This window comes from Capra hircus, chromosome 23 (assembly GCF_001704415.2).
Source record: "Capra hircus breed San Clemente chromosome 23, ASM170441v1, whole genome shotgun sequence".
Lineage (NCBI taxonomy): Eukaryota > Metazoa > Chordata > Mammalia > Artiodactyla > Bovidae > Capra > Capra hircus.
Window position 1 is genome coordinate 43593037 of NC_030830.1, and position 27876 is coordinate 43620912.

Consider the following 27876-nt stretch of genomic DNA (forward strand, 5'->3'; position numbering starts at 1 on the left):
TAAAAAAAAAATCATTGTCAGACTTGGGTAATCATGAAATAGCATTATTAATAAAATTACAGATACAAGTGAGACTCATGAATTGCTTAATAGACCTGGCAGTCAGTTTTATTATTGTGTCAGTTTGATTATTGGCTTTGGGGGGTATGATTATACAAGGCTGATAACCTCTCAGGATTCTGATGAAGTGACTCTTCAAACTTCACAATAAATCTTTTTGTTTTGGGATGGAGATGAGGAAGGGGCTAGAGTTCAGATTCCCTCGCACACATGTTCCGTGGTGTCAGGAATGTACCCCTTCCCCTCTTCCCAACCTCTCACCCTGGATTCTCAGGGCAGTAATGTTAGTCATTTACTTGTTTATTCAAAAAGCAATTACCAGTCATCTAGTACTATTTTACGCATCTGGTTACAAGATATAACAATGCTTGCCCTGTGGAATGTTTTCAGAGGGTGTAGATAGAAAATAAATAGGGAAAGTGTGTATTATTCACGGTTGTAAATGGGCTTCCCTGGTGCCTAAGATGGTAAAGAATGTGCCTGCAATTCAGGAGATCTGGGTTCAATCCTTGGGTCAGGGAGATGCTCCGGAGAAGGGAATGGCTGCCCACTCAGTATTCTTGCCTGGAGAATTCCATGGACAGAGGAGCCTGGTGGGCAATTCATGGGGTCGCAAAGAGTTGGACACGACTGAGTGACTAACATTCCTATATTGTTTGATGATGAGTACTCTGGAGATTCACAAGCACACACACATGCGTGTGCAATGAAGGGGAATGTGAAAGGTGGAAAAAATAAAAGAATTGCAGTGTCAGTGGGATGGCCCCGGGAGAGGCATTTTATGGGAGTTGAAGAAGCAAGAACACGAGTTTCTCTCAGTGGGTTTCTGAAAGAAGAGATCCCAAACAAAAGCATGAGCCAGTGCCAGGGCAGATATGTACATGGCGGGCTCTTGTGCAAGGAGGAGAGAGTGTACAAGGCGGAGAGGAACAGGAGATAGGATTTACTCCAAGAACGCAGAGCGATGCTGAGGGATTTTGAGCAGAGGTGTGAATGATCTGCTCAACTTATTAAAATTTCCACTCCGGCTGCTAGTGAAATTTAGACTTTACCTTTGCAGGTAACTCCTCCTGGGAATCATAAATTGAATCCAACACCCTGACTTTCTCTTTTCCTCACTGTGGTCTTCGATAAACACCTTTCCTTAAAAATTCAAGGCAAATTGATCTTAGGTGTGGTAAGAAAGCCACAGTGAAATGGGCCTTTTTGGAAATGAGTAAGAAGATGGAGGAAAGAATAAAATCAAAACTATCTGTAACATTGGTGTTACCACGTTAAAGGAGCTTTCTTTAAAAACCAGCGTTCAGTTGTATAATTATGGGATGAATCTTCTGCTTCCTAGGATAATCAGCCCAGGATAATTTAGTTTGCTTGCCTGGTACTTTCTATCAAGGACAGTATTGTTTAATTGTCTTTAAATGAATAAAAATCCATATGTAGTAAATTCACTTAAAGATCAAAGTAAACATTTAGTGTGGAGGAGGGGCTCAGTGTGATAGCTCAAGGAGAGATTTGCCACTTTTGTCACCTGCCTGAACCACTGGAAAATGAGATTTAACGACATCATTTCCTAAAGGGCTGGTTCTTGGTAAAGCGCTTTCCTTCAGCTTTAACTCTCCTCACACCTTCATTGTCAGTCACCCCAGCTTGCACAGTGGCTCCAGGTCTTGCAATATTTGTCAAAAAAGACAACTACTTCCTTATAATGCACATTCTATGAGAGAAAGGGTGAAGATCTCAGCAGAATGCTTGAGTTTTTTTTTTTCCTTCAACTTATCATAGCGAATGCCAAAATTCTTAAGAAAGTTTTGTTTGAGGATCTTGTCCTATAAATGTTTATCAGTTAGTTTCAGTTTATGACTTATTTCTCTTGAGATGATACTAAAAGTAATAGCAAAAACTATTTTTATAATGCAGTTTACGTTTTTCAAACTCATTTACAGCTCAAAAATTCTTATTAAGTGAACTATTGTATTTCACTGATTCAAAGATGCAGACTTTTTGCACCTTTTAATTCCCCTAATGTGTGTGGAATTAGTCTTAAGCTCAATGACAGAAAATAAATAAAAAATTAAAAAGCATTTAATGAAAACAGTAACTTAATTGCCAAAAAGTGATTTTAGTTGTAATAAAATAATGGTATCACATACAATCAAGGAAATTGGTAAAAATGTTTGCTTACACTAATATTCTCATAGAATATTACTGTCTATCATACATTTACCTACACTAACGTGAAACCAAATAACATTTTGACCATCCAGGGAACACTTTTTTCTTTAAGTAATCCATGTAAAAATGACAGATGTCTCCATGGTGGGTACCCAGCTTTACCTGATTCCAGGGCCAAGGTACTGGGCATTCTACCTTATTAACTTGGAGTGACTTGTACTCAATTTTCTCAGCATGACATAACTGAGCTTCCCTATAAAATAAAATATTTTAATGCAAGTGACAGAGTCTGCTGCTATAGACCTTTGAGAAGCTCTGTGATGATTTCTGAAACATACACTCTTGCACGCGCCTCACCTTAGCATCAACACTTTCTCAGATGAACTGGTACAGAGTTGATACTTTTCCTCCACAAGGAATCCTGGATTTCATGACCTCTCCGAAGTGCATAGTGCAGAGTCTAGAACATGATGGACACATGTACACCCCTGGCTGATTCATGTCAATGTATGGCAAAAACCACTACAATATTGTAAAGTAATTAGCCTCTAATTAGATAAATTAATTTTTAAAATGTCACCTAATTTCCCTCCATTTTAAAGTATCTGGTACTTAATGTGTATAATGTTTTAATGTACAGATACATGTCTCTCCTTATGTAATTTCCATCTTTTACATACTAATTCAGGGATTAAGGACTGTGTGTCTTCTATTTCTTCCCACCATGTGCAAATAGTCTCTTAATGAATACTTGATAGAGGAGATGGAAATATTACACAATATTAGTTGTCAAGATGAAAAGACAAATTCTGTCATTTGCTCAAGCAGATTTTGCCTTAGGGAGATTTCCAGTATTTTTATTAAATTATCGTTAATGTAATTCAGATGGAAAAAAAAAAACTCCCAATGAAAAACAACTTTTTCAGTGAGAGTGTTAAGACTTTATCATATATCTTTCCTGCAGAAGTGCTTATATCTGGAGCAAAGCAGAACAGTTAGGTTTTAAAATACAAATTATGTCCCCTGTACAAGACTCCTCAAATTGTGACAGGTCTTAAAACTCCTCTATTTGAAAAGGCCGAAGAAGGTGATATAAAGACTATTTTTTTTTCAACTAATTTGGCTCAATACAGATATATACACTGGAAAGTGAGATTATATTTTGTCAATTATAAGTGTTTAGGGATTTATAGGAAATTGTTTTGTCATATATATAAGCTCCAGAAAGTAGTGAAAAAAATGTTTGCTTAGAAGAAATGTTACCTACGTTTTTAGAAACAAAACTTCACCATAAACATGTTTAAGTGCCAGAGAATATTCACAAAGTTTGACTATATATTAGGTCACAGAAGTAAATGTAATACATTCTATATGCAGAAATCACACAGACCACAGTCTCTTAAGGTTTACAATGTAACCAGAAATTTACAGCAAAACTAAAACAAAATGATCTACTCTATTTTAAAAATTACTCCCTTAGATGGTTAATGTTTCAAATAAAAAACCAGAATAAGAAACTGAAGACTATCTAGAAAATAAGGATAATGAAACAGTTATACATCAAAGCATTTCAAACATAAAGGACAATTCCTATAATATAAAAAATTTATCATATTTATTTTTAAATGATTTAGGTAATGAGTATACCAAAGAGCTTTTATTATATATTATTTTTAATTAAATATCCTTCAGTTAGTTTTTTAAAATTTCAAAATTTTTTTGAATGAAATAACTTTTATGAAGACATAAATCATGTAACAAACTTTATAAAACATACATTTAAGAAAGAATAAATGGCACCTGTCAACCTCATAAATGACAATTAATACTGCCAGTGCTTGCATTTAGATGGAATTTTATATACAATTCTTAATTGCATTAAAGGAACATACTTGTTCTTCTGGATTCAGAATTATATGCTCAAATATTTACAATATTTTCTTAAATATAAATGTAAATATTATAATTTTTACCATTGTATTTAAAAGCTGATTCCTTTAAGACCACTTAAAATACAAGATTATTGAAAATGATGCGATTTATGGATTTAAGCAGAGTAGCATCCAGTGGTCATGTGCGGATGTGAGAGTTGGACTGTGAAGAAAGCTGAGTGCCAAAGAATTGATGCTTTTCAACTCTGGTGTTGGAGAAGACTCGAGAGTCTCTTGGACTGCAAGGAGATCCAACCAGTCCATTCTAAAGGAGATCAGTCCTGGGTGTTCTTTGGAAGGACTGATGCTAAAGCTGAAACTCCAATACTTTGGCCACCTGATGCGAAGAGCTGACTCATTGGAAAAGACTGTGATGCTGGGAGGGATTGGGGGCAGGAGGAGAAGGGGACGACAGAGGATGAGATGGCTGGGTGGCATCACTGACTCGATGGACATGAGTCTGAGTGAACTCTGGGCGTTGGTGATGGACAGGGAGGCCTGGAGTGCTGCAATTCATGGGGTCGCAAAGAGTCAGACATGACTGAGCAACCGAACTGAACATCATGAAAGCAAGTAAAGTCAGGACAAATGACATATACTCAGAGGCTTTGCATGTATATTTTGCAGTGATTTATTCAAGAAAAGGAAAAATAATTATAAGTGATAAATGTTAAAGACAAAGATTAATATCCTTGGTTCCACTGAGTAGATATCTTCTTACTGTGAAAGTTCCAAATATGAAATTATTGTACATTATCCAGACTTCTATTCAACAGGAATGAAATATGTAGTCAGAAAAGTTATGAATGGATGTGGTTCTAGCAGATTATCTCAGACATCAAATAAACTCATGTTTTGCTTTAAATTAGCTCATGCTGCCAGAGAACCCCAGAGCATTAATGTTAATTCTAATTATCTGCTTAGAAATATTGAGAAAGAGCACAGGACTTCCAATCCTATGGGAGAACTCTCATGAAAAGTCAGGAGTCTTTTCTGAGATCACTTGGTGGGAGGTAACAGTCAAATATAGTCTCAAAACCATATTCTGCTTCAAAAATTATTGCTAATAAATCTCCCAAATAGTTCATACTGCAAATCATCACCCACTGAAATAAAATTAGTAAGGAAGGAAGAGTCATCAAGGGGTTCCTAAACTTAGCCTCTGTCTTTCATCATGAAAGGAAAATAATTCACAAGATTTCTTTAATTTTTCTTCCACTCTCTATTAGGATGTTTGAATATACAAACTTAGTTTCCAGCTATGTTTAGAAGCATCCAGAAGGCATTTTGTTTTGTGTCAGGTGGTTCAGAGGGTAAAGCGTCTGCCTGCAATGCAGGATCCCTGGGTTGGGAAGATCCCCTAGAGAAGATGGCACCCCACTCCAGTACTCTTGCCTGGAGAATCCCACGCATGGACGAGCCTGGTAGGCTGTGGTCCATGGAGTCGCAAAGAGTTGGACACGACTGAGCTACTTCACTTTCTTTCTTTGTCAGGTGAGATATCACTACGTGTTAGTGAGAATTAATGATATTTAGAGACTCATTCCATTTCTTTCCAGGAGGCGCTATAGAACATTCCAGGCAAAGTGCTGGCGGCACGTGATGAGAAAGTGCCATGAGGATGAGACATGCATTGGTACCTTAAGCAAGCAAGACCTCACTTGCTCTGGAAGTGATGACTGCAAAGCAGCTTACATTGGTACCCTTGGGACGGTCCTTCAAGTGCAGTGCACCTGCAGGACCATTACCCAAAGTGAAGAATCCTTGTGTGAGATTTTCCAGCATATGCTCCACAGAAAATCATGTTTCAGTAAGTTTTATATACATATATATGCAACATATGGAGAAGGCAATGTAACATATATTGATTTTCTATATACACCACGAAGTAATAATCTAACATGGAAAATCTATTCACAAAGACAATGCTACGTTTGCTATTCAGTTTTTAAATGTTTCCTGATCATGCTATGTGCATATGCTGTTTTAACTCATTTATCTGCAAGTGACGCACATTTTTAATTTGTATGATTGTTCACTCCTAGGTATCATTTATTGGTTTCAATAACAACAGCCTAAAACATTTATCCTACCAGATAACTGAATGTATCAGGTATCTATTACAGATAACAAACCAACCCAAAACTTGAAATAATAATTTGATCACAATTCTTCTCATTGGGCTTTGCTCAGTTGGGTGGTTCTTCTGTTGGTATTGCTTGGGTGGCCACAGTCATCTGGTGGTGAGACCAAGGCTGATCTGTTCAGGTTGTGGTTAGCAAGCACAGTTGGCTGGGTTCTCCTTCACATGACCTCTGCAGCAGTAAACCCTGCATCTTTCATGATCATAGCAACATCCCTAGCAGTTAATCCCCAGTAAACAAGTACTTACCAAGTGTCTGCTTCTGCTATATTTTCTAACGCCTCTTTGGACAAAGCAAGTCACATGATTGAGTTCACAGTTTTTGTGAAAAAGGTGTGTATGAGTATGTTTATATTCAAAGTTGGATTCACCAGGGATAGTTAGCAATCTACTGTATGGCTGTCCCAATCTAAGTGAAACATATTTACCCTTGGACTTAGTTACCTTCCCTTGGTCTTTAATATGTGTGCTAATCTACCTGTAATGAGGGATGGGAAACACATTTTCTAAAGTTATTATTTACTCCATTCAGATTTAGGAATTTCAATAATTTGTCTAGGGTCTCAGAGGGAACAAGTGGTTGAAAGGAATTTGGCTATGAGTCTCCTAGGAAGAAATCTAACAATGTGATCACACGCTAATTCAGGACCTCTCCATCATCCACCTTCAGGCTTAACCCATGCAACTATATTCGAATCCCAAAACCTTCTCAGCCCCTAGATCACTGTAATCTCCAAACCCACAAGTACCAAAACTTCAGGAGCGAATAATAGACGTTTACCATTGCAAAAAAGACCATATACAATGAAACTATCATGATATTTATGCAAATTTGTATAGATACAGATCTGCATATATCTTTATATATGTCTATGCTGCTGCTGCTGCTGCTAAGTCATGTTAGTCGTGTCCAACTCTGTGCGACCCCATAGACGGCAGCCCACCAGGCTTATCTGTCCCTGGGATTCTCCAGGCAAGAACACTGAGTTGCCATTTCCTTCTCCAGTGCATGAAAGTGAAAAGTGAAAGTGAAGTCACTCAGTCGTGTCCGACTCTTCGCTACCCTATGGACTGTAGCCTACCAGGATCCTCTGTCCATGGGATTTCCCAGGCAAGAGTACTTATCTAACTACAAACAGATACAGATATTTTATTCTTTTCTATCTTTCTTTAAAGATACTACACAGAAACACATTAGCCAATATAATCAAAATGGTGATCTGCTATGCATTAGCTAATAGACATACAACTCAGAATGTATGGTTTTGATTCCAACAAAGCTCTCTGTGGGATTCCTACAATTTCTATAATTAGCACTACAGATATATTTCAATCGAAATCATGATGCAAAGAGGAAAATTACCCCATGATGTATGTTGAGTCATATTTTCTAAATAATCTTTTTCTCTGATTAATATTAGGTGGCTAATTCTGTTGGAACTAAAGGTATTTATAATGAATGGCTCCTAATATTACCAAAGGAAATACCAAATAAAATAACCTAAACCATCAGCAACATATACAATTACACTATCATGATTATTTATAAGTGGTTTCTCCATATGAAATGATACCAGGGGAAAAAAAATGTATATCCTACAAGTTAGTGATAAACCAGTTCCTTGGGCATAAATTTCAACTACCAGTTCAAGCAACTTAATTCTGCCCCCAAGCCTGGTTTTTCCATGTGTTTTTAATTAGTGTTATGTTTTGCTTTCATTGTATTTGGCTACCCATACAAAGCTATATATACATACACTGAATATATTCATGAAGAGACAGTGGAAATAGACACAGAAATCCATAAACGTTGACAAACTCTATAATGTTTTACAAACATGAGAATTCAAAATGATTTCACATTTCTTCACTCACTTCGGAAGACTAAACATGATGAGGTTTTCTCTTCAAGCATTACTTAAAGTCAGAATTTTAAATGACAGGTTTATAGAAGTAAAGGAACCATAAAGGCCCTCTGGCCATCTGTCATAGTTCTGGGTACTTAAACTATAGGAAAAGTTTCAGACAAAAACACAAATGGAACCCTTGGCCTGGTTAGTCCTAACAAGCCTCCATCCTTTGCCCCATATACCTGGGAAGTGGTAGCACATGGAGATTTTTGAATGAACTCTTTCTAACCACTGCCTCTGAGTTTCTACAGCAGCCCAGCAGGCTCATGCATTACCAAAATACACTTGCGAGTAACACATCATTGTTAATCAACTATATTCCATTATAAAATTAAAGAAACAAAAGCATAAACATTAGTTCAGACATTTTATCAATGTTTAAAATAAAAGCTGCTCTTATTACAGCTGGTTTCCAAAACCCTTGCGTTCTGTGTTCTTTATCTGAAAGGAGCAGAATGAATAGAACAGAGAGGATAGTTGGGAAAAATTCTCCATTTATTATATTTGTTTGGCTTAAAGTCATGTTTCAAATTCACTTGGCCTCAGAGCACAGTGAGCAATGCATTTTAGATTTTTATGTGCAGTGTCTTCTGTTTTTTCAAAATTATTATTCTATTCCATTTTTTTTCAATGCTGGTTATCTACTAAATTGACTTCATGACTCGCTAATGTGTTGCTCTCAAAAGTTTGAAAAGCATTTGCTTGAAGCAAATTAATGCAGAAGTCACCTACATCAATGTATCCAAGTCAGAATCTTATAATGATTACAAAAAATGAGACAGTTGCTAGAATCAGTGCTTATTTGGGGTCACATTTCTCTCCGAGCTTTAATTATCCCATGAACTAGACACTATTATTTTTGCATTTTCACTTGGGAGATGAAGGAAACTGAGGGGTGAGATGGGTGCTGGACTTCCATCACAGGTTGCGGTGGACGTGGGACCCTAATGCTGGCTGGTTGACTCCATCCCATAGTGCTGTCCTGCAGGTAAAACCATGAGGACAATTAGAGCTTGTGTTCATTCAGGCTGCTCCATAGCCCTCTGAGGCAGAACCTCCACTTTCTGGTCTCAAATCTGAGCTCTGAGAAGTTGCTAAAGAGCTCACCTCAGTGCCTGCCTGCAGGACCACATTTGGGCAATGAGCCTCCTGCTGACACTGGTTACAACAGCCACCAACTTGCACTTCCTTGCAAACTTCTGCATCTACAGACTTACACCCCTCTGGCATCTGGCAGCCCAGAATAAATTGTGGCAGTTAGAGCTGAGAGAGGGAAGAGAGAAATGGAAGAAAGAGAAATTAGTTAAGACAGAGAGGCCAGCAAAAATGAAAAGAATTAAGAGATCACTGATTTCTTCCTGTTACTGGAAAAATAATGTCCACAGCTCAGGTCAGTTCAGTCACTCAGTCGTGTCTGATCATTTGCAACCCCATGGACTGCATGCACGCCAGGCTTCCCTGTTGTTCCAAAAGTATGTGAAGTAGTGAATGTAAGTAGTACCAACCTGACAGGTGAAAGATAGCGTCAGCCTACCACAAGAGCTTATGATCTGTAAAATTTTCTGTATGTATATTCAGTTCAGTTGCTCCTTCATGTCTAACTCTTTGCAACCCCATGGACTGCAGCAACCAGATCTCCCTGTCTATCACCAACTCGCAGAGTTTACTCAAACTCATGTCCACTGAGTCAGTGATGCCACCAACCATCAAACCCTCTCATCCCCTTCAACTCCCGCCTTCAATCTTTCCCAGCATCAGGGTTTTTTCCAGTGAGTCAGCTCTTCACATCAGGTGGCCAAAGTATAGGAGTTTCAGTTTCAGCATCAGTCCTTCCATCGAATATTCAGGACTGATTTCCTTTAGGATGGACTGGTTTGATCTCCTTGCAGGCCAGTAGATGTTTTTCTGGAACTCTCTTGCTTTTTCAATGATCCAACAGATGTTGGCAATTTGATCTCTGCTTCATCTGCCTTTTCTAAATCCAGCTTGGACATCTGGAATTCATGGTTCATGTACTATTGAAGCCTGGTTTGGAGAATTTTGAGCATTACTTTGCTAGCATGTGAGTTGAGTGCAATTTTATGGTAGTCTGAACATTCTTTGGCATTATTTTTGGGGGGGATTGGAACGAAAACTGACCTTTTCCAGTCCTGTGGCCACTGCTGAGTTTTACAAATTTGCTGGCATATTCAGTGCAGCACTTTCACAGCATCATCTTTCAGGATTTGAAATAGCTCTACTGGAATTCCATCACCTCTACTAGCTTTGTTTATAGTGATGCTTCCTAAGCCCACTTGACTTCGCATTTCAGGATGTCTGGCTCTAGGCGGGTGATCACACCATCATGGTTATCTGGGTCATGAAGATCTTTTTTGTATAGTTCTTCTGTGTATTCTTGCCACCTCTTCTTAACATCTTCTGCTTCTGTTAGTTCCATACCATTTCTGTCCTTTATTGAGCCCATGTTTGCATGAAATGTTCCCTTGGTATCTCTAATTTCCTTGAAGATATCTCTAGTCTTTCCCATTCTATTGTTTTCCTCTATTTCTTTGCACTGATCACTGAAGGAAGCTTTCTTATCTCTCCTTGCTATTCTTTGGAACTCTGCATTCAGATGGCTATATCTTTCCTTTTCTCCCTTTCTTCTAGCTTCTCTTCTTTTCTCAGCTATTTGTAAGGCCTCCTCAGACAACCATTTTGCCTTTTGGCATTTCTTTTTCTTGGGGATGGTCTTGATCACTGTCTCCTGTACAATGTCATGAATCTCCATCCACAGTTCCTCAGGGACTCTATCAGATCTAATCCCTTGAATCTATCTGTCACCTCTACTGTATAATCATATGGCATTTGATTTAGGTCATACCTGAATTGTCTAGTGGTTTTCCCTACTTTCTTCAGTTTAAATCTGAACTTGGCCATAAGGAGTTAATGATCTGAGCCACAGTCAGCTCCCAGTCTTGTTTTTGATGACCCTTTACAGCTTCTCCATCTTCAGCTGCAAAGAATATAATCTGTCTGATTTTGGAATTGACCATCTGGCCATGTCCATGTGTGGACATATCAGTCCACACATACGTGTGTATACTGCGTGCTGTCAGCTGCTAAGTCACTGCAGCCGCGTCCGACTCTGTGCGACCCCATAGACAGCAGCCCACCAGGCTCCGCAGTACCTGGGATTCTCCAGGCAAGAACACTGGAGTGGGTTGCCATTTCCTTATCCAATGCATGAAAGTGAAAAGTGAAAGTGAAGTCACTCAGTCATATCCGACTCTTAGCGACCCCATGGACTGCAGCCTACCAGGCTCCTCCGTCCCTTGGATTCTCCAGGCAAGAGTACTGGAGTGGGGTGCCATCGCCTTCTCCGGCATGCTGTCAGGAATATTCTCTTATTCCCTGGTGCAAAGTTGTCTTTTTATGCCAACTATAGACCAGTCTTTAAAAGAGATTTGAAAATAGCCCCATTCTATCCCAGAAGGCTCAGCTTCCTTTTTCTAGAGGATTATTTTTTAAAAACTAAATACAGAAAAGAGACTACCTTATCGATTAAATCCTATTAATAGATTTAATAGGTGCTTTCCTTTGTAGCTGGTTTCCAAAGCCCTCTGGCTCCATTCTCTTTATCTGAAGTGGGAAGAATTGAGTAGACCAGAAAAGACAGCTGGGAAAAGCTGTCCATGTGTCATGCTTGTTTGACAAATATCTGAGTACGGAATGGAAAGCATCATAATTGAGAGACAAGCTTAACAAAATTTCAAGAATATAGAAAGTAAGATAAGCTAAATTCTTCCCCAAATCCCATTCTCTGGAGAGATCCGACGTTTGCAAGTTTGTTTAGCATTTTTTCCCAGCGTTTTTTTGTTTGTAATGTTATAATATGTGTGTACATACACACATACCTTGAACCTTTTGTAGACACTTAAATTGATGCCTCGCTGTCCCTGACACACATACATATATATTTTTAATGAAATCAAACTATACATCCTGATTGACAGTTTCCTTTCTAATTTAAAAATATATGATAGACCCATTTGCAAATGTTACACATAAGGCAGGAGGAGAAGGGGACGACAGAGGATGAGATGGCTGGATGGCATCACTGACTCGATGGACGTGAGTCTGAGTAAACTCCGGGAGTTGGTGATGGACGGGGGTGCTGCGGTTCACGGGGTCACAAAGAGTCGGACACGACTGAGAGACTGAACTGAATGAACACATATGATAGCTTTATTCTTTTTTTAAAGGCTGTATAGTAGCCTACTTTTAGAGGACCAGCCTCTTCTGAACATGCTTTTCTGTGTCAGAATGGACTTCAAAGCCTTCTCCACTCAGCTGGAAAGCAGGGTGAGCCGGAAAGCTGAAGCCCACACCGGCACAGAGGGGCATTCGATGGTTTGGTGGTGGAAGTGCGTGCATTGCCGCCAGCGGAATCCTGTCGACCGTGCTCCAGCCACGTGGCCACGGCTGTCTCTAAGAGGGCTGGGAAACCGTGGCACAGCTTTGAGTCGGAAGATAAGGCACCTGTGCCTGTCAGTTGACAAGTAAGCCTCTGTCAACAACTCACCCAATGTCTATTTCACTCTTCTGTCTCCACAGAGAACACACTTACCTTTTATCCAAGGGAACTGACCCAGCATTCCCCAAACATTCACCTAGCCACAGCCAGTCACTCAGAGAGCAGGACCTCGGGTGATGTGCAATCCAGACGTTGTAGGAGTAGATGGGACCCGAGAATCAGAAAGAGTAGTTACTCACTACCATCCCCCCAACACAAATCACACACACATAGATGCACGCGCGCACACGCACAGACACACACACACACACACACACAGACACACACACACTATATACGGAGAAAGCATAACCTCAATAAAAACTCCCATTCAAAGGACCACACTGTGGCTCCCATCTTGCCTCTGGAAGCTTCTTCCTTGTCCACCATCCTCCCTGGCAAAATCTGAAGATGGCTGTGGGGAAGATTGCCTCCTTAGGGAACAGGAGCTCTCCTGGAACATATTCTGGTCACAAGGTTTGAGAGACTGTGAATTGTTTTCAGGTTTAACAGCCACAGATTCTTTGCAGGTGAACTAGTGGCTTCCTTGGCAACATAATCTCTTAAAAATGTGTTTGGTTTCCAATCTATTTGCTTTCTGCCAGTTCCATGTGCCAGTATCCACAATAGAAAAGTGTTCTCTTGAATTAGTTCCCAAGTCTGTCTATCACCTTGCTTCCTCACTCTCTAATGCAGTGATTTAAGCTAATCTAAACAATGGACTTGAGTGAAAATGTAATCCCCTTAATCTGATTTTTGCTGCATAGCTGACTCAATTTGTTTGACTCAGAAATACTGGGCCTTTTATGACTGGAGAAACTTGTTCAGTCACATCTCTTACTCCTTGGGACCTAAGACAGTCAACGTCCATGTTGTAAGGTCCTTATTTTAATCTCTGATCTCTGCTTAAAACCCAGCAAGTTTCTGCCTGTGCGCATATGTTTATTGTAAAACTCGGCAATGCAGTCAAAAGTAACCAATTCATAAAGTTCCTCCAACTCTTTCAATTTGTCCTGTTCCTTTCTGGTCCTTCCAAGGTGTTTTGAGAAATACATCTCAGTACGGTATGTCCCCTACATACAAACCTTCAAGTTGCAAACTGTCAAAGATGGGAACTTGTGCCCCAAAGTCCAATCAGGTAAATTAGCTCACACGTCACACACATTGTTATGTGCATGCATCCTTTACTCTATAGAGGACAGTAGTACATTATCTGTATTTCAAGCCCAGGGTATCTGGAAGCAAGCATAAAAGCAGTGATATATAACCAATTGTGTTAGTTGGGTACCTAGGCTAACTTTGTTGGACTTAGCAAAAAATTGGGCTAACAACCACACTCCCAGAATGGAGCTCATTCATGCACAGAGGACTTACTGTGCTGTCTTCACAGCAGAAGAAAAGGAAAGATATTTATCCTTTAATTCTGTCTCCCACTTCTCAGGGGTGGCCCTGTAAATCTTGATTCCCTGGAAATGGTAAACAATGAATTTATAAATGCTAAGCGGACCTCAATGTCCACCTCATGCTGCAGGGGCAGAAAAGCACTGGGGAAGAAAGGAGATGTACAAGGCCAGGTCCAAGGGGAAGAACCATCAGGTTGCTTCTGCACAAAGACAGACTAGGAACTGGAGGAAATATTTTGATGATAAGGAGCAAAGGTAAACCATGCCCAGAGCAGGTAAAAATTCCAGCAGGAATGCATTTCTGCCTCTTACTAGGTGCAGTCATCAACCCGCCACCCACCTGCCAAGCCGATCTGTTTTATTGCTGGCATTTTCGCATACAGTATTGTCAAAACTTTGATGGGCCTGCCTGAGAGAGAGAAAGTCCAATATATATGGTCTGTGAGTGGCTGTCATCTCTGCCAACACATGTTCAGTGCACAGGCATTGGGTGGCTGAAGAGGACATGGTCGGCCTCCTCTGGGCAGGTCACCAGTTGACCTGTTTGCTGAGGATCTATTCCATGGTGGGTACTTTCTTCTAGGCATTAACCTGAACTGGAAAGATCTGGCCACTTTGGTCCTTCCATAAGCCTCTTCCACTCATTTGCTTGTCTACAGTTTCCCAAGGATGCTCTTCCCATGTCTCTGATCAAGCAGTCTATCACTGCCCATCAGTCTTGACTTCTATCCACATCTGTCTCTGCAAAGTGGGTGATTAGGAGCATTGCCCATGCTTGGCCGTAGGGAGAATACCCACTCACCGCTGGTCTCTCAGTCACCTCTAGGTTGGTCTGCGGTGTGGCAGCTGTTCATTTAATTAGCAATTATATTCTGAACTCAACCTTTCTTGGAACTAATGACTCAATCTCTTAATACCCAGCAGCATGTTAGGAGCTATATTTCAAATGGCAAATGGGCTCCTCCTGCATATGGCATAGCCTTGCTCCAGAATCTGAGAGATCTGTGCTCAACCTCTGCTAGGGCTTGCAAGAGATGCCATAGGCATCCAGAGAGCATGAGTGGGATTAAGTGTATAAAATGCCTGTTGCACAGGAAATGTTCTGTGCGTTTTAATTGCTATGCCTTTGTATACCATTGATTTTGGCATTATATTCAGGACTGGACTTTGTGGTTTCTTTTTGATGTTTTACAAAAACTATACTCGTGTTTGGGCTTCCCAGGTGGCACTAGTGGTAAAGAACCTTCCTGCCAGTGCAGGAGACAGAAGAGATGTGGGTTCGATCCCTGAGTCTGGAAGATCCCCGGAGGAGGGCATGAAAACCCACCCCAGTGTTCTTCCCTGGAGAGTCCCCTGGACAGAGGAGCCTGGTGGGCTACAGTCCATAGGGTCCCAAAGAAATGGACATGATTGAAGCGACTTAACACGCACACACACACACACACACACACACACACACACACACACACACACACACACACGCTCATGTTTAGAAGTTTCTATACTAATGTTTCACTAAAGACAGCCAGTTCCCTAACTCTGTTAGGAACAGTCTTTCCATTATTAATGAAGAACCTGATGACCATGAAGAGAACCGCAAAGTAGTGAGAAGATGGACACAAAATTCTTGGCTCTCAAAACCTGTTCCTCCTTCAGAAATATCTAGGGGTTCATTAAAAATATAAGTATTTGGCTCTAACCTCAATTATTCTAATTCAATAGGCCTGAGGTGGAGCTCAGACATCTGTATAAAAAAATCACCCAGGTGGTTCTGATTTTCAACCAAGTTTGGGAACCACTGCTCTAATTCACATGTGCGAAAAACCCCAGTCACTGGCCAGAGATTCCAGAACCTCTTTTAGCTCACACCTCTCAGAGAATGAGAAACTTCTGTGTTCGGAAAGGCAAGAATAACGCCATGCAGCTCTTAAGGTGCCAGCTTCGCCACAGTGCCTGAAAACATGTTTGGTACACATTGGCTGCTCAATAAAGGGTGAGTGGAAGGATGGCTGGCTGGCTGGCTGAACCAATGTCTGTCTCTGTGGTGGCACTGTCTTTGGAATCTCATTGCTTCCCCCCTTATTAGAACTTCCTTCACAACATAACTTTCCTATTAAAAACCGCACTCATTTGTGTTTCCCCTTAAGCTGGAATTTTCAGTTCAAATATTTGAGCAGAAGAATCAGGAAATTCACAAGACTGGGCTGCTACTGCCCAGTTTAAAAAACATTTCAGACTCTTATATTCTCCAGTGGTTTTCCTCTTTACAATTTTACTTTCAAAAAATCTGAAGAGTAGGAAACTATGTTACAGTTGATCCTTGGGTAGTGTCAACGTTGAAATAGGCAACTGATTCTAACACATTTTTGCTCTTAAATAGGTGTTATCCCCTTAACAAACTATTGGATACCGGTAGCCCTGTCTGTTGTAACAAGGATGAAAGATTGTCCCCAATAGATTTGCAAAACTACCTGGCTTTTGTGAAATATTAATATAAAAACTCTTAAATATATGTATAATCTTTTGAAAAACTAGGAAAAAAGAGGCCTTCTTATTAGTAGGTATTTCTATAGCTTAACTTCTCACCCATCAGTCTATTGAAGCTTCATCTTAGATATAAACATTGCTAGTAAGACTATCTCATCCATCTTATTTGTTTCTGTTCAGTGGATAGATTATTTACTTGACTGTGTTTCATCTTGCATTACAACATTTCATCTGAAGATCTCCATCTAAAAATAACATACTATTAATGAACATTTTTATAGAAAGTCCTTTAAACATATCCATTTAGGTATAGAGGTGACATAGTTTTATATATTTTTTGTAAACTGAAAAACATTTTACATATTTTTTTAATTTTAATTTTTACTTTATTTTGCTTTACAATACTGCATTGGCAAAATAATTTAAAAATTGTGCAAAGTGGATTAATAGAGGCTCAAACTTACTTTTTAAGATTTGTGTTTTAATTTTTGCAATCATCTGATCACTGGCTGGCTGAGAAAGTCAGGTTATAGACTATAAATAAAACAATTTTGCATTGAAAAAATGTCTCTCATTTTTTCATGCGTGTGCATACAAACACAACACACACACGCACTACCTTCTCTTATAGTCAATTCAAATAGGTTGGTGTTCCAGGAGCTTTATGTTAAGTTTTGGCTTTAAATAAATCACTTCATCTAGCCAAAACCACTGACTTTTTCTTGGTTCCTACACAAAACTCTAATTCAAGTCCAGTTTCCTTCAAATTCAATCCAGGTGCTGAAAAAAAAAAATCTCTTGGTTTTCCAAGGAACATTCAACATAATTTTGCTGCTCTGTATTCATATTTATAACACAGTCTGTAAATAGTCTAGGATTCTGTATTTTCTGGATGAAAATGGCTCCATGGTGAATTTGAGGCCCATCCAATTCATAGACACTCACTTATAAATGGGTAAGTGTATCACTTATAAATGTATATTTTTCCTCTTAAAAAATTATTCCTATAGTCTTTTTTTTTTCCAATTATTCGCAAATGCTTTAGAGAACAGGTACAGGTGTTAGCAACACAGAGAATAATTAAAACAGATAAACTATTTCTTAGAATGACTTTAGTCGTCACTCATGTGAATTCAGATCCATGGTAAACTCTTAACTTTTAGGATTTTAAGCTGCTTAGAATTCCGGACATTTCTTTGGGCCTCAGGGATAAATCAATGTATTAAAACTTTATTGACTTTCAAATCTAAAATATAAACAAGGCTCCTTTTATCTTCCCCTTCCTTAGTCTTAACCTTGATGCTTTTGGTTAAAAACCAGGATCAGCAACAATGCCTTTAATAATTAGATGACACGTTTGGAAGTGTTAATAGACCTTACTCTAGAGCCTGGCCTTAGAGAGGCAATATAGCACCCACCAGCATGCTAGATTTGAATAATTTCTCCATCATTTACAGGATACGTAACTGTGAACAAGTTATGCTCTTTGGCCTCAAGTTCCTGTCAGTGAAATGAAAATCAATGTTAACCTAGAATGCTGGTGCAAATATCATATCAGTCAATTCATATAAAGAACTATCCAAAATAGTATAATTCAGTAAATATTAACTCTTACTATAGAGTTTGAGGAATTTAGAAAATCACAAAAATTGATAAATTTTACATCATCATTATGATGTTACACAGATAGTGTGGGAAACAAAAATTTCTGGAAGATCTAAGGTATCATATTTTCTCAATATGATACTTCTTAAGTGTATTTTTGAATGACTATAGGGCAGATGATGAATTTGAACATTTGATTTCAAACTTTAACGTGTATAAGAATCACATAGTTTCTGGTTTAAATGCAGATTCTGATTCAGTAGTTTGGGGTGAAAGCTTGGGACTGGCTTTTCTAATAACCTCCCAGGTGATGCTAATGCTGCTGGTCCATAGACCACACTGTAAGTGGCTTGGACACAATCTCCTATGGACCTTGAAGGGAAAAAGTCCAATTTAATGTGCATCATATAGCTTACGTATCCTGTAACCTCTCTGCAGCTGAGAAATAGACCAACCTAATCAGCCTGGAAAAGACCCTGATGCTGGTAAAGATTGAAGGCAAGAGGAGAAGGGGGACAACAGAGGATGAGATGGCTGGATGGCATCACTGACTCAATGGACATGAGTTTGAGTGAACTCTGGGAGTTCGTGATAACAGGGAGGCGTGGAGTGTTACAGTCCATGGAGTCACAAAGTCGGACATGGCTGAGTGACTGAACTGAACTGAATCAGCCTGGTGCTTTGTGTCAATCCAGGAATCAGTAGCATCACTGCATCATGAAAAGTCCAAGCAGATGTCCTTATCATTTTTAAAAATTTTTCTTGAGACAGTGGTTTAGCATAGTAGTTCTTAAACTTTCATTGCAAGAGAATCATTTACCAGGTATCTAAACACAAATCATTGGGTCGCCATCCCAGAATTTCTGATTCAGTAGTTCTGAGGTGGGATTTAGTTTAGTTCAGTTGTTCAGTCATGTCCAACTCTTTATGACTCCATGGACTGCAGCATGCCAGGCTTCCCTGTCCATCACCAATACCCAGAATTTACTCCAACTCATGTCCATTGAGTCAGTGATGCCATCCACCCATCTCATCCTCTGTCATCCCCTTCTCCTCTAACCTTCAATCTTTCCCAGCATCAGAGTCTTTTCAAATGAGTCAGTTCTTCACATCAGGTGGCCAAAGTATTGGAGTTTCAGCTTCAACATCAGTCCTTTCAATGAATATTCAGGACTGATTTCCTTTAGGATGGACTAGTTGGATCTCCTTGCAGTCCAAGGGACACTCAAGAGTCTTCTACAACACCATGGTTCAAAAGCATCAATTATTTGGTGCTCAGTTTTCTTTATAGTCCAGCTCTCACATCATACATGACCACTGGAAAAACCATAGCTTTGACTAGACAGACCTTTGTTGGCAAAGTAATGACTCTGCTTTTTAATATGCTGTCTAAGTTGGTCATAACTTTCCTTCCAAAGAGTGACCATCTTTTAACTTTATGTCTGCAGTCACCATCTGCAATGATTTTGGAGCCCCCCAAAAGTAGAGTCTGCCACTGTTTCCACTGTTTCGCCGTATATTTACCATGAAGTGATGGGACCAGATGCCGTGATCTTCATTTTCTGAATGTTGAATTTTAAGCCAACTTTTTCACTCTCCTCTTTCACTCTCATCAAGAGGCTTTTTAGTTCCTCTTCACTTTCTGCCATAAGGGTGGTGTCATCTGCATATCTTAGGTTATTGATATTTCTCCAGGCAATCTTGATTCCAGCTTGTGCTTCAGCCAGCCCAACGTTTCTCATGATGTACTCTGCATATAAGTTAAATAAGCAGGGTGACAATATATAGCCTTGACGTACTCCTTTCCCGATTTGGAACCAGTCTGTTGTTCCATGTCCAGTTCTAACTGTTACTTCCTGACTTGCATACAGATTTCTCAAGAGTCAGGTCAGGTGGCCTGGTATTCCTGTCTCTTTCAGAATTTTCCACAGTTTGTTGTGATCCACACAGTCAAAGGCTTTGGCATAGTCAATAAAGCAGAAAGAGATGTTTTTATAGAACTCTCTTGCTTTTTCAATGATCCAACGGATGTTGGCAATTTGATCTCTGCTTCCTTGCCTTTTCTAAAACCAGCTTGAACTTCTGGAATTTCATGGATCATGTATTCCTAAAGCCTGGCTTGGAGAATTTTGAGCATTACTTTACTAGCATGTGAGATGAGTGCAATTGTGTGGTAGTTGGAGCATTTTTTGGCATTACCTTTCTTTGAGATTGGAATGAAAGCTGACCTTTTCCAGTCCTGTGGCCACTGCTGAGTTTTCCAAATTTACTGACATATTGAGTGCAGCACTTTCACAGCATCATCTTTTAGGATTTAAAATAGCTCAACTGGAATTCCATTACCTCAACCAGCTTTATTCATAGTGATGCTTCGTAAGGACCACTTGACTTCACATGCCAAGATGTTTGGCTCTAGGTGAGTGATCACACCATTGTGATTATCTGGGTCATGAAGATCTTTTTTGTATAGTTCTTCTGTGTATTCTTGCCACCTCTTAATATCTTCTGCTTCTGTTAGGACCATACCATTTCTGTCCTTTATCGAGCCCATCTTTGCATGAAATATTCCCTTGGTATCTCTAATTTACTTGAAGTGATCTCTAGTCTTTCCCTTTCCTCTATTTCTGTTTTCCTCTATTTCTTTGTACTAATCACTGAGGAATGCTTTCTTATTCCTCCTTGCTATTCTTTGGAACTCTGCATTCAAATGAGTATATCTTTCCTTTCCTCCTTTGTTTTTTGCATCTTCACATGAGATTAGAATTAGGATTCAGATGCAATTAAGGCATTAGATTTGCAGACACTGCTTTCTGGGTACCACACATCAAGAACATCAACCGACAAATGCTGTAAGACAAAGAATTTTCTTCCAGTCTTAAGCATTGCCATTTTGGAGGCACTGGTTCAAGCAGCAACTCAAATATGCTCCAAGGGAAATAGAAAATGGCTTGGTTCATTAAGGCAACAAAGACACTCCAGAGAAGTACTTTATGGAACTATAAGTTGATAACATCAGGCATTCAGTCACTTGCCAGCAGCTGATAGGTTGCTAAACTGTGGTCTCTAGGAAGCGAAGAAGACAGGTTCCTGGTGGTCTCAGGATGACCGGGTCAAAAGTATGTTACATTCAGGGTTGGACATGTGTACCTTTCACTTCCTTAGTGACCTTCCATCTCCATTTTAGGTCCCTTTGATGTGTTGTTGTTTTTCAGTTACTAAGTTGTGTCCAACTCTTTTAGACCCCATGAGCTGCAGCACACCAGGCTTCTCTGTCCTCCACTATTTCATGCCATTTGTCCAAACTCATGTCCATTGAGTCGGTGATGCCATCCAATCATCTCATCCTCTGTCACCCCTTTCTCCTCCTGCCTTCAATCTTTCCCAGCATCTGGGTCTTTTCCAAAGAGTCAGCTCTTTGCATCAGGTGGCCAAAGCATTGAAGCTTCAGCATCAGTCCTTCCAATGAATATTCAGGATTGATTTCCTTTAGGATTGAATGGTTTGATACCGTGCTGTTCAAGGGACTCTCAAGAGTCTTCACCAGCACCACAGTTTGAAAGTATCAGTTCTTCAGTTCTCAGCCTTCTTTATGGGCTGACTCTCACATCTATACATGTCTAATGGGAAAAAGCCATAGCTTTGACTATACAGACCTTTGTTGGCAAAGTGATATCTCTGCTTTTTAATAAGCTTTCTAGGTTTTTCATAGCTTTTCTTCCAAGGAGCAAGCATCTTTTAATATCATGGCTGCAGTCATTGTTAGCATTGATTTTGGAGCCCGAGAAAATAAAGTCTGCCATTGTTTCCCTATTTGTTTGCCATGAAGTGTTGGGACCAGATGCCATGATCTTAGTTTTTTGAATGTTGAATTTTAAGCCAGTATTTTCACTCTCCTCTTTAACCTTCATCAAGAGTCTCTTTAGTTCCTCTTCACTTTGTGCCATAAGGGTGGTGTCATCTGCATATTGATATTTCTCCCAGAAATCTTGATTCCAGCTTGAACTTCATCCAACCCAGCATTTTGCATGATGTTCTCTGCTTATAAGTTAAATAGGCAATAAACTCAGATATTTCTTCCACAAAGATGAGTTTATTAGGAATCAGTTCAGTTCAGTTCAGTTCAGTTCAGTCGCTCAGTCATGTCCGACTCTTTGCGACACCATGAATCGCAGCACTCCAGGCCTCCCTGTCCATCACCATCTCCCGGAGTTCACTCAGACTCATGTCCATTGAGTCAGTGATGCCATCCAGCCATCTCGTCCTCTGTCATCCCCTTCTCCTTCTGCCCCCAATCCCTCCCAGGATCAGAGTCTTTTCCAAAGAGTCAACTCTTCGCATGAGGTGGCCAAAGTACTGGAGCTTCAGCTTTAGCATCATTCCTTCCAAAGAAATCCCAGGGTTGATCTTCAAAATGGACCGGTTGGATGTCCTTTCAGTCCAAGGGACTCTCAAGAGTCTTCTCCAACACCACAGTTCAAAAGCATCAATTCTTCAGCGCTCAGCCTTCTTCACAGTCCAACTCCTCACATCCATACATGACCGCTGGAAAAACCATAGCCTTGACTAGATGGACCTTAGTCGGCAAAGTAATGTCTCTGCTTTTGAGTATACTATCTAGGTTGGTCATAACTTTTTTTCCAAGGAATAAGCGTCTTTTAATTTCATGGCTGCAGGAATCAGTAGAAAATTGAAATTTGGGGTCTACAGTAAAGCCAAGCCAGTTGCAATTTCCTGCAAGCGAGGGAAGGAGAAGGCTTTTACAGAGGGGGACAAGAAAGTCTCAGGAGGTCTGCAGTGAATCGAGTCCATGGCTTTTTACTGGCTGAGGCTTGTCAGGAAAGAAGAGAAGTCTTCTTGTTGGCTCTGCTATTATAGTAAATTGTGCTCTACCAATTCTATTTAATTGAGTTTTTTTAGATTTTTTTTAACATTTAAATGATTTGCAATTAATTATAAACATTATGTAAAAAAAAAAATGTTGCCAGTGTGTGGCAAATTCAAGTTTTGCTTTTTGGTAGTTTCTGGAATTTCTTTTCCAAATGTTTTCCATCCACAATTTGTTGGATCCTTAGACGTGGGACCCAAGATTCAAGGGTTTAATCTCTACTGTATTTGGTCTTCAACCTGGGTTCTGCTCCTGGCAGAAAGCTCCTAAAACCCTGTGATAAGAATAAAAAGGATGTCTTTTGTTATGCTAATGAGGATATTAGGGAAAGCAGTGGAAGTGCAAGTTGCTCAGTCCTGTCCAACCCTTTGCACAGTCCGTGGAATTCTCCAGGCCAGATTACTGGAGTGGGCAGCCTTTCCCTTCTCCAGGGGATCTTCCCAATGCAGGGGTCGAACCCAGGTCTCCCACATTGCAGGCGGATTCTTTACCAGCTGAGTCCATTGGGGAAGCTTTGGGTTTCCTAAATAAAAGGCTGGTAGTGATCTTGCCTGGAGAATCCCAGGGAGGGGGGAGCCTGGTGGGCTACCGTCCAAGGGGTCGCACAGAGTCAGACATGACTGAAGTGACTTAGCAGCAGCAGCAGGAGAGGGTTAGAACTTCCAGCTCTACTGCTCACAACCTCCAGAGGTTGCTGACGGTTGAAATCACACCCGTGGTCACTGATTTAACTGGTCATGACTCTGTAATGAAGCCTCGTTGAAAATCCCAAAGAGTAGAGGTTCTAGAGCCTCCAGGTGGGTGAGCACACGGAGGTGATGGGCAGTAATGCTGGAAAGGGCCTGAAAGCACCGAGTCCTTTTCCCACACCTTGCTCTCTGCCTCTGTTCCCTCTGGCTATTCTTAAATTATATATTTTTGTAATAACTCAGCCATCTAGTAACTATTTCTCTGAGTTCTGCAAGGCAATCTTAGTAAATTAATCAAACTCAAGGAGGAAATCCTAGGAACCTCAAGTTATGGCTAGTGGGAGAGAAGTACAGGTAATGACATGGACTTGTGACCAGTATCTAAAGTGCGTGTGTGTGCGTGTGTGTGTGTGTGTGTGTGTGTGTGTGTGTGTGGTGGGGGAGTACTGTAGGATTTTTTTGGAATCAGATGCCATCTCTGGGTGGCCAGTGTCAGAACCGAGTTCAGTGTTAAGACGCTCAGCTGGTGACCCAAGAGTTGCTTGCAGGTGTGCAGATCACCCGTCCATTGGAATTGGTCTCAGAATACAAAGTAAATAAATAAATAAAAAGGAAAAAAGAAAAATAGCATCCCTAGAATCACGGTTCCTAAATGTGTTTCAATTTGCTTACCAAGCCAGTGGAGCAGAAGATCTCATCACCTCCCATTTATCCCCGTGCAATAAGATATCCCCAGAGTAAGAGAGACACTGGTTTTGATTAAAGAATGGTGAGGTGATGCCTGTTTCCTATTAAGTATAAATAAGTTATTAAGTTATCCCAGATGTATTAGGACCAAGACGGTCATGTTATAAACATGAAAAGTAAACATGGATTCCTAGAAGAGCTCTCATTGGCCCCACAGCTTTGCTGGCCACCGTGATAACCACTGATGTGATGGATAAGAGGCACAAGTCAGAAAACCTCAGGACAGTGTCATCACTTGAGTTTCTGCAAGCAACATCTGATATTCAAAAAAGAGTACAGAACTGAGTGAAACTGTGGTTAGAGGTGACGAGCAAGCAAAGGGTGGGGTAAGCCAGCAAGATAAGTTTACTTGTTTGAACCTCCGCTATGAACCCTGGACCTATTTGAATAAATCATATTTCCCACGCTGATCTCTTCACCTTTCAAAGACACTTAGTCCTGGCAGCTGGAATCTGCGTCAGAACTCAACACAGAAGCATCCAAAGTTCATTCCTGAAAATTCAGTCCTTGTCCCACTGATGCCGAATGAGAATAACAAGGCCAAGGTTTTGTGGATAAAGGAAATAGACATTAGTAGTTTTGCCAGCAAATGAGGAGGACAACAGACTAGCACCTTGAAATCTGCCTTCCTGCCTTCTTGGGAGAAAGCAGGTGTATTTAAAGGAAAGTCTTGGGTTTCTATGCTGAAGATGAGAGCAACAAGCAAAAACAGCAAGAATGTCCACCCATGTTAACCAGTGAGAAAGAATGAACAGTAACAGAGAGTGTGAACTTTTGCGCCCAGCAATGGAAGGACAGGACAAGAAAAGCAAGTTCATTTAGAAACCATCCATCACTTTCAGCCTTGTGGCCTTGTTACAAGCTCACCTTAGATTGGCTCACCCTTCCAAGGAGAGCAGTGAGTAAGTGAAGATCAGTTTCCAGGTTTGACTAGGTGGGATGCTCAGACCTGTCTGACGGTGTACTGGGGGCTGCCCTGGAAGGCAGTCTTTGGAATAGGGATGTGGAATCTATAGATGAAGTTTTCCTGGCTCTGCATTTGACATCGCTTGTTGCAGAATGCAGTGGATGTCGAGTTGGTGCTTTCCTGGCACATTATCACCTGCCTCAAAGAAACTGCAGAAAGAATGACTGATGGCCAGAAGCAGATCCCTACAACATGGCGTTAACATGAACAGTGCCAGCTTCTGGACCAATGCTTGAAAATAATCCTCCCGCTTGACAAACTGCAAAGAACATTTTACTGGATCTCCTTGCCAAGTCACCTCAATGATGTGAAATAATACCATGGAGAAACCTGAAGTGATACAAAATATAATATCCTTAATATAACGGTTCAGTAAAGATCTAAAAACACTGCTGGCCAGTTTAAGTCTGTCCCCTGGCTACAAATACTAGCTTACTTATCTTCTATTTCCTCCAGGCCCCATAAACTAATTGAGGGCTTAGGTGTGTTGCACTAATCGATTCATTTGATAGCTTGCTTAATTTGTATAAGCAGTAGATGAAGCAGATGCTTGCTCTTTCACCTAAGAAAAAATTGAAGCACCAAGAAGTTAATAACTTGTCCAAGGTCCCACAGAAGGCAACAGAGGCAGAATTTAAACAAGGCAGCTTGGGGCACCAGAAACTGTGATTTTAAAACATAATATACTTCTCTCAACTAATTATGTGAAATTTATAATAGTCATTGATTATACACGCTACATTTCCCAGGGAGTATTGTATAGGGCAAAAACATCCTTAAAAGTGTGTTTGCTGGAAGACAGTATGTGTAAATATATAATACAAGAGCTTAAGAAACAAGTTTGCACCCCTCATTACCCCAAGTGATATGGGGGAAGTCAGTTACACTCACCCTAAACCTCAGGTTTCTTGAAAATTAAATGTTGGTAACAATTTAACAGCTAGAGATGATCTTTATATTTGATGTACCCAGATATTCCTGGAGAAGGTGATTTGATATTTGAGGCCAATACATTTTCAGCAAAATTCCTTGCTGCCGGCATATTGGACTACTTCTCGAGAGATTTATTTTTTCTTTAACGACAAAAGGACCAGTAGTCTGCCAAGAACTTTTCCTTCCTATGATTATACTAAAATCGTATGGAAGCCTATATCCTTTGTTTCTTTGTCCTTGGAAAAATGCTCATTCTTTCAGAGGTCTAAATTGAGATTTGGAGTAAGAGGGTTTTACTTTTGTGTTGAATTACCTTTTATAGATTTTTTTTTCCAAATTCTGAATAGCCTTATAATGTATCCCAGACTCACTAAATAATCATCATACAGCCATGTTTCTTTGCTCCTTATGTGCTTAAATCTATAAAATTGCATATTTTTAACAAGGTACGTGGTAGGTTTCATATAAGGCACAGACGAAATAGGAGTGAAATTTTTGCTATACACAAATCCAAAAAATTTAGTCATCATTTGCCACTCTGACCAGGCATGTGTGGGTGTGTTTCAGTGACTATGTGTGTTGGCTTTTGTGTTTGGAAGTCTGTGTGTGGAGGGACTCATGAGCTGATTTAATTGGGGTAATTTCATGTCAGTTTACAAAGACACACAGCTTCTCATCTCCCTGAAGATTTCACTAAGAGAGACATCAGACCTGGTTGTACCTTCCATCTTCATTGGCTAAGGTTCCAATCAGATACTATGTGGAATAATCTGGCAGGTTAGGAGCTCTCTTAGGAGCTTTCAAAATTCAAAACTCCCTTGAGGGCAAAGACATGGAAGGAGGGAGGGGGTACCTAAAGATTAGCCCATTCCAATGGAGATAAAAGCTGGCTTGAGTTTCTCTACTCGGTTTCCTTGCATGCAAAAGTTCCCAATAAAATCCAGCTGGTTTAAATTTTGTCTGCAGACCTGAAACCCAGCAAATTTGGCTTGGCTTCTTCTTTTGCAGAAAACACACAGAAATACTGTAAGTGTCTAAACCCTCCACAGCAAAAGAAGGAGAACAGCTGTCCCCTACCTTCACTTTTTCCCAGTTCTACCCTTAAAGGCTCAGGTGAGGTTAAGGGAGACAGAAATTCTGCCACCGAGCAGGAAAGATTCTGTGAACCATCCAGGACTGCCTTTGTCCTTTGTGCTAAGCCAGAAAGAAAAGATTAAAGAGTTGCCATTGATGAGTGAGACAACTCAGGTTTGGCATCACTAGAGAAGGAAGGTCCATTTAAGATCATGGAGGGAAATGAAACAACAAAATGAGACTGTTACAGTTTGAACAATCACAGGCTCCAGTGTGTGAAAGCTCGGTGCTATCTTTTCCATTTCCCACCCTTAT

General features: G+C 40.1%; 1 protein-coding gene across 1 annotated transcript in view; it reads left to right on the plus strand.

Moving 5' to 3' along the window:
* GFRAL (GDNF family receptor alpha like) overlaps positions 1–27876 on the plus strand; it is an 81634-nt gene that overhangs the window by 21735 nt on the left and 32023 nt on the right. The window contains exon 6 of the mRNA XM_018038662.1: positions 5723–5973. Coding sequence (XP_017894151.1) covers positions 5723–5973 — 251 coding nt within the window. The remainder of the gene's footprint in view (positions 1–5722; positions 5974–27876) is intronic.